This window comes from Crocodylus porosus, unplaced genomic scaffold (genome assembly GCF_001723895.1).
Source record: "Crocodylus porosus isolate Cpor-Errol unplaced genomic scaffold, CroPor_comp1, whole genome shotgun sequence".
Classification (NCBI taxonomy): domain Eukaryota; kingdom Metazoa; phylum Chordata; order Crocodylia; family Crocodylidae; genus Crocodylus; species Crocodylus porosus.
The window spans coordinates 9,957,355-9,965,546 of NW_017728928.1; the positions used below are offsets into that span (position 1 = coordinate 9,957,355).

At 43.8% G+C, this 8,192-nt stretch overlaps 1 protein-coding gene across 1 annotated transcript; it reads right to left on the reverse strand.

Annotated features, from left to right (window-relative positions):
• Window positions 1-649: 649 nt before the first annotated feature.
• Window positions 650-7,625, reverse strand: WFIKKN2 (WAP, follistatin/kazal, immunoglobulin, kunitz and netrin domain containing 2). The gene is made up of 2 exons (XM_019542474.1): window positions 6,756-7,625; window positions 650-4,342 (listed from the first exon to the last, which is right to left on the reverse strand). The coding sequence occupies exons 1-2, from the start codon at window positions 6,954-6,956 to the stop codon at window positions 2,831-2,833; spliced, it is 1,713 nt and encodes a 570-aa protein (XP_019398019.1). The 5' UTR covers window positions 6,957-7,625; the 3' UTR covers window positions 650-2,830.
• Between the last annotated feature and the right edge of the window lie 567 nt (window positions 7,626-8,192).

Below are 8,192 nucleotides of genomic sequence, written 5' to 3' on the forward strand. Positions count from 1 at the left end.
GCGAAGGTGGGGAGATGAGGAAACGTTGAGACGCTGCGTTATCTTCCATAGTCCTGGGGCAGCTGTCAGATCCTGTTAAGCAAGGCACTTAGATGCATACTTAATTTTGAGCTACGTGCTTAAGTCCTGTTGACTTCACTGTGGCATAAAGTTAGGCAGGGACTGTAATACTTTCCATACAAGTGAATCTAAGAGCTGTACCGGTGCCAGATTTCAGTGCTTTAATTTTGCTAGCTGAGAGCCAAAGCAATTGTATGATATTTGCTACTTGGTACATTTCCATCCTTCTGTAACAATTGAGTACGTGTCTCTAGAGTAATTTGATCACTCCCACATTTGCAAAGAAGTCCTTTAGCTTTTGGAGAACATCACTTTATAAACCCAGCCATTATTAAACATTCACTCAGATTCCTTTATGTCAGAAAAGTATGGAAGGAATATGCCAGTTCTTGTTTGCTGCTTGCCAAACAGCCTACGGGAAAGGTGGTGAATGACATATCACAGTTACCTGGAGCAGGTCCTGGACTCTAATGGAATTGAAAGAATGACAGTCGTCAGCATAGCTCTGTGCACAAAACAGTCATCTCAAGAAGATATGTAAATGTTATGAACTTTTAATTGTAATTTTCCTTACGTAGGCTTAAGATGCAACAAAAACCATACAATTATTTTCTTGGCTGTGGGTCAGATGGAGCGGCCGATTTCATACCCAGCTTTCTTTAAATTAGGCAAATGAAAATGTAACTCTCACCGTGTCCCAGCCGTGGCTCAGAGCATGCTTGTTTATGATGTGTGAGCCCTGCAAAAAGGTGAACCAAAGGGGAGAGGGGCTTAATTCTCATTTTCACTACAGCCCCTTCACGTTGCCTTGCTGAAGAAGGCTTATGGTAGATATAAAAGCGCTTGGAGGTACGCTTGTGTCGCCTGAGTGGTGTAAAGGGACCTACGTGCGAAGGAAAGTCAGGCGTGATATTTAAAAGTGGCTTGTCACTGATTGTCCGTTAGCTCTCGTCTTTGCAGACTTTGTTGCCAGCTGCGAAATACACAGCGTAGCTTGGCCTCCCGAGTTTAGCCACTGTCATGGAGCACTTAACCCCAGTGCTTGGCTAGTTCACCTATTTTTTTACAGACTTCCTCGCATCCTTTTCATAATCAGGCCCAACATACACATTCAAACGCACATGCATGCTTTTTGCTGCCTCAACACCATTTCCCCCTTTCGGTGCGAGCAATTAGCTGCCTCCTGCTGGCTCCTGAATTAGCCGTTAGATGGCATCACAGAGTAGCATTAGCTACGTCCTTCTTCCCTTTGAGCACAGCGTATCTCGACACAGATCCATATTTGAATTGGCCTTTTGTGCAACAACAGCCACCACTGAGCACTGTTGCAGTAACTCATTTAACCATCTGAAAAAAGACCACAGTAGGGACAAAAATCAAATATAGGAGAATAACGCGCACAATGCCAGTGCAATGACATCCCTCCAAAGAGGCAGGAGATTCCAGGATCAGCCTTTTCTTTATTTAAAAATTGTGCAGATGTAACTTTTTCAGTTTAGTACACAGAAGTATGATTTCAAGATCGATATTGCGTGTATACACCCATACAGACCTTTCTGTCGTTGCATATTTCTATGTACACATGGATACAGCGCCCATATACAAAATATTTTACTGGTTGGAAGGACATTTTCTAGTAAAAATTCTGGCAGAATTAGGCAGGAAATGTAAAAAAAAAAAGATAGATACTTTTATTGTGCACTTTGTTCATGTGTGGGGATATCAGATTTGTAAGCAGTTTGCATGTATAATATGCTCTTTCAGTAAGTGCATTGCACTCTAGTATTTTTAATGTCATTGTGACTGCTGTAATTCTACCCTATAACCTAGCAAATCCGGCATGCTGACAAAATTAAGCAATAAATCACTGCACAGTCTCACATGCAATGGGTTTTCAAAACCAAAATGGCTCACAGCACACAGCCTTTCCATTTCAGAACGCCTTTTTGTGTCGGATTTTCAGCGTATGTATTGAAAACCACAAATAGGATAGTGCGGTAAAATGAGCAGTGCCATTCTCATGACATGAAACATTAGGTGTGAAACAGCGTTGGGCTTTGGTGACGTGTCTGTTGTCCCGGGGACTGCACTCGGGCTGATTGTCCAGTTGACCTCCAAGGAGAGGCTGGTTTTTTGGGGCAGAATTGTAGGATTTGTTTTCACTGTATTCAACATTAGGCACAAACCAAAGAAAATTGCTATGTATGCAAATTTCTACTCAACGGTGAGCAAATTCATAATGCATAGATTGACTTAACCTGTATAATTATAGTAAATATAGACAATAATTTACAGTGTTTTATCTTGGAATATATTAGTGCTGCTATGAGGAAACTAGAGAGTATGACTTACTTATAATGACTTACCATTAACATTTCCATACTGCAAATGAGACAGATTAAGTTGACAGTATGTGTTACTTAGCTTTGTACCAATTAACTGCAAAAAAAAAAAAATGCTATGAATTCAGTCATTTATGATGGAAGCTACATAAAAATTATGTAATTACTGCAGTGAGTCAGCTAGTTAAATGGCACTTCTATATGGCAAATTGATTTTGATGCAAGATTAATAGCCTTTTGCTGCTATTGTACGTGCTTGCCAAAGAGCATACTACATTGTTGCTAAGCATCATTAATGGATTAAAATAAGGGTTCTGCATAATTCCTACAGTGTATCTTTGAACAGCTTTTTTAGCTTCTGCACTAGCCTAGCTCTTGTTAGCCCTATAAAACATACAGATCTGAAAGGCTGACACCTCTGAGTAAGGTTAGTGTAATCCTAAGAACTCTTTCAAGAGCTCGCAGGTTTTCTTGTGGATGACCTCGCGCAGCTTTCGTACACGCCGCACGCTGGAGACGCCCACAAAGCTGTCTGGCTGCAGGACAGCCATCCCGTTATGGACATCGCCCATGATGATGAGCTGGCCATCTACCGTGGTCATGTTGGGGCACGGGCAGCTCCAGTCCATGTTTAAAAGCGTGATTTCTAGAGGTTCCTTCCCCAGGAATTTTAAGCCCATTTTTTCGTCCTTTAGGATCTCCTCCACCGTCACCAGGGCATGCCCAGAGTCTTGGTCTTCGGTCAGTTCTGTTATACGGCCCAGGATCACAAAGTCACTTTTGCAGAAGCTGGTCACCAGCTTTTGGCGAGGCTTGCAAGCTTTGCAGTGCGTGTTCTTCGGGAAAGGGCACATCTCTTCGCAGGCCTCTCTGCTCTCAAAGTTATTCTCGTTGCCTCCACACCCACCATAAATGAAGGACTGGCATTGCTTTGTCAAACTGTTATACGCCCATCTGGGCTCATAGGCTTTGCAGTGACCTTGAAGGGCTGGCAGGTTGCAAATGTTGATCGGACCATTCATACAAGTCAGCATGCAGTTCTCATAGGTGTCAAAGTGGTTCAGGTTGCTGTTGCAGTTCCCATAGATAAATGTAAAGCAGTTGTTTTTCTTCGCGTCATAATACCATCTGGTTTGCTCCTCCCCACAGTCTTCGCTGTCTGGCTGCTTCAGACACTCGTCGGTGGGGAAGTGGGTTTTGTTTTGGGACGCTTCTTTATTTGCGGGTTCTCCTTTGACGACCGATAAGGGGAAATCGGCTCTGAGAAGGCCGCCGCTGTTCTTGGCACTGCAAGTGTAAATGCCTGCGTCTTGAAGCTGGGTGTTATAGATCACCAGCTGGGCAATGTTGGTCACCACAACGTTCCCTCTGACGTGGTTTGGCTTCATTATGATTTTTTCCTTACCGTCTACTTGCTTCTCCCAGGTGATTTCTGGCTTGGGCCTGCCCGTGATATCGCAGAGAAAGCTAACAGTCTCCCCCACGTAGACCGACTGATGGACTGGATTGTTAACTAGAGCAGGTGGAAGGACATCGATGATGGTTGTCTCTGAATAGGCTGTGGTAGGGCGAGCGGTAGTCTCTGGTGGGATAGGGCTAGTATTTGGCCAGGTGAGATGGTACCGACAAGTGACAACATTCAACGTGATGCCTTTGATGCAAGCTTCTGCATCCATATAACACTTGTTGTAATAGGTGAGTCCATCAGAGGCACAGGTAAAGCTAGGCTCCTTTTCACACCTGTCTTTGCATTTGCACACGGGCTGTCCGTCCCAGATATCGCACTCCGAGCCTTGCTGGATACACATGAAACGGTCACACGTTGCCTCTTTGGGCATCCCGACAGGCCCCTTCTTCCCCTTGACATCCATGTACCGAGCTGCCACGCAACTCTTTGTGCCGCAAACATTGGGGCAGCACTTCTCAAAGGTCTCGCATTCCTAATACGAAATAAAATAACCAAACCGTTACTGGGACCCCAGGGCAAGTCATTTTTAGAAACACAAGCAAGCAGAAAACAGTGAAGCTTTCAGCGCGCTTCCTTCTTGCGCTGTTAAGGTTAAATTGGAGGATTAGGCTTAGGACCCCCGAGTTCTCGTCCCAGTTCTGCTGCAGAGGACCCGGTGTTCGAGGACCTAGGATAAGTCACTTTGCCTCTCTGAAGCTAATTTTTTTTTTCCCATCAGTGTTATGGGGGCAATGTCACATTTCTGTCTCGCAGGGAAAGCTATGAGGCAAACTCACTGCTATTTATAGAGATTTAAGATCTTTCAGCGGAAGATGCTGAAGAAGGTAGAAGTATTATTTTTTTTCTTAGAACATGAAGTCCTAAATTTCCGTGTTTTTTTTTTTTTATATTATTTGCATGAAAGAGTTGATTAAAATTCCACAACCACTCATCCCCCTCCCCGGTGGTAAAACACTCCTAATGGCAAAGGACAAGGCCCTGAAACAAGAGTGGATGGAAAGTCTTATCATATGGCTTCTAGACATTAATCCTTCTTTTCCCCAGAAGTATGTGAAGTATTATTTGAATTTCCTGAGACTAGCAGCATACTTGGGGAGTGAAAACAATCACAGATTTATAATTGTTCTTTGTCTAATGTATAGCAAATACCTCCAAATTTAAAGTGCAAACTGATTCTTGCACCAGAGTTACTTTGGTTTCCATGAAGCAAAAAAGAATCCATTGATGGACTGATTTTTATTTCTACATCAGTCTTACTATCAAATGCAGCTTTGAGAAGGCACAGTGAAGAGTTTTTGTGTGCTGGGCAGTAGTGGTGGCCACCAATTTTATACCCTCTCTGCTCATGCCGGGGCTGATCCCAACTTTAGTTGTGCTGCTGAGCATCAGTTGTTACTGGTAATTTAGGCAGGAGGTGTGAATTATGGCCAATTCTAACTTTCGGTTGGTGTTAGCTGCATTTTGCCCTTCTGACCGAGAAATGTAGTTGAAACGGGTCTGGCATCATAATAGAGAATGTGTCATTCGTGGATTACTTTAGTGAAATGTGAACATTGCTGCTCTTTTTGTAATGGGGTATGGTTTGGGCCTCTATTATAGCTCTGTAGTTTTAATGAATTCAGTTGAATTTCTCCATAACAGAGGGCAACTATTACAGAGTCTTTCTAATGCCATTAAGTTAATGATCTGGCCACTCCTGAGGTACCATATGTGTTAATTCAGAGGAACTAGATGATGCCTTATTGCAGCTCTTTCCCCATTTCTAATCAGGCAGGGCTAAGATGTGTAAGCAAATTTGCAAGTTCTTCAGCTGTGGTTAACCCGCGTAGCTTTAACTACGGCGGTGGAGCTCTACTGCTCTGTAGCCACTGCGAATCTGCATGGGACTTTGTTCTGCTCTCCTGCAAACCCGATCTTTTATTTCCCCAAGTGGGGTCTGGATTTCACTTTCTGTCCAGTAAACTATGAAAGCAATGTCCTCAACCATCATGGGAGCAGTTTTTACCATTCTTTGCAGCACCTGGCAGTTAAATTAAAAAGTCAGCTTAGTCAGAAAAGGTAATGTAAGACTAACATCTTGTTACCCAGCACACGAACACGTCAGCTCGCTTTGTGGTTTTTTTGAATGACACCTGCTTTCTTGATGGACAAGTACGAATTGTCACTATTTTTAAAACACAAATCCCGCTAGTCGAGAGCAACTGGAATTTTTTTTTTTTTTGATGTTGTGCATCATGACATAGTCAACTTGGTTTTGACTGCAAAGTCTTTTTTGCTGGAGAGGATGCAAGAAGGCAGGAAGAGCAGTTTTTGACAGATGCCAGGTTGAGTTGGCAGTGCTGGCCTTTGGAAAAATGATCTTCTGACTTGTCAGCTAAGCACATACTGAGCTGGAAAAATCTTAGGAGAAAATATCTGCATGGTCATTTTTACCAAGTGCAGCAAAGGCTGGTGATGCGCATGCCAAGTCAAGTAGCATCCTAGAGAATTCTTTCGTGGGAAACCAAGTCTTTATCATGGCAACCAAAAATGTTGAGATTGAGACGGCTAACGTGCTGTGAGCTGGTCCAATAACAAATCAAGTTCCTGAGTCTCGGGTGTCGAGGTTCAGCATTTCCCTTGGGCGAGACAGTGAAATCTATGTACGTTCAAAGTTGTATAGTCAGTTAGAGAAGTGGCTCCGTTGAAATATTTCCTCCCTTAGCAGGTCGGTCATCAGCCATTTTTATATTTAAATACAAGGTTTCACTTAAACACATGCATTGTCTGGATCACATCATGCACACTGCTGATGCCTCTCAACTTGATAATAGAAATACATTGCGACACAAACACACACACATCTAATTGCCACCACCAAGGATAGAAAAATGTTCATCACTCACCAAGTCCGCTTCACACTCTCTCTTGCAGGTGCTCTGTGCATCTACCCACAGGTTAGGGTTCATGTCATTCGGGCATATCCCAGCATGAGAATACCGTATTGGAGGTAAAGCGTTACCCTTTAAGGGGACCTCCAACAGCAAGAGAACAGTGGTCTTCCCCAGCAAGATCCACATCCACTGAGCAAACAATACCAACGGCATCTCTGAATTTCTCCAAGGAAAGGTCACCAATTGAGCTGATTGTTTGTTTGTTTGTTTTTGCAAGCCTGAAATGTTCAGAAAAGTCCAAATACACCTGACTTCTCAACTACTTCAGCAAGCTTCCTTCCTGTCTTTGTCAATAGAGCAGTCTGGTCTGGACCTCATTGGATTAAAGGTCTTAGGAAGTAACTCCCTTATTTTAAGAGAAATGCTAGTAGTCCGAGCAGAGTTAGCTGTATTTATACCCTGCCTCTGTTTAACAACTCGGGAAAAGTAAACTTGATTTCTTTGACAGGCACACGCTTCCTATGTCCTGGTGGCAGTCAGACAGATTTGTTGCAAGAAAAAAAAGCTGGAAAGAGTTTAAAAGGCTGGAACTGGCACTGTGGGACCCCTGCATGTTTCTGAATGCAAGGAGGCCTTCTTAACCCCTTTAGACCTAAAGTACTTCCCTATGCTAAGAATGGCATTTACTTCTGAAAGAGCGCTTGTCTAAATAACACGAGCCCACAATCGAGGGATTTCCCTACACTGAGGGCATATACAATCACTTGTTAAAAAGAACAACTAATAGGATTGAAGCAATTAAAACTAGGATATCACATTTTAACGCAGGAAGTGTGTGCTGGGGGGGCGGAGGGGGGAGAGACACGTTTAAACTTATCTGCAAAGCAATGCGTCTTTGAAATCATCCCCATGTCCTTTTTTATGCTGCACTCCAGCCCCACCATCTAGCTACGGAAAGTGTCTCAAATTCCTCCACGCTTTAGGAAAGTACGAGCCCACTGTACAGCGCTTTGCTGACCTCTTTAACAACCACCAAAAAAAAAAAAATCGTAACAGTTCAACTCTATGGAAACCTGCATAAAGGAATGTACAGCATTTTTGCATGGGGGGGGAAAGAAAAAAATGCAATCGGGCTAAGTTCATAGCTCCCTGATTATTAAAGTGAGGGGCTGATTCTGGGCAGCGCTGGACTTCTGCCAGTAACCAGTGAGGAACGGTGGGACTTGAGCTTGCTCAGCACGCGGCAGGATTAGACCCTTTGGGCCAGATTCTGCGCTTGCTCTTGATGAGAAATGCTTCCTGTGAGGCCCTGAACGCCGAGCGATCGCGGTGGAGCCCGACCGCCGCCACATTGCGCTTCTGCTCCACATTTACCCCCGTGCAGTTCACTGCCTTCAGTTGAACTGTTCTTGCTATATGCCGGCATACGCGAGCTCAGAATCGGGCTCT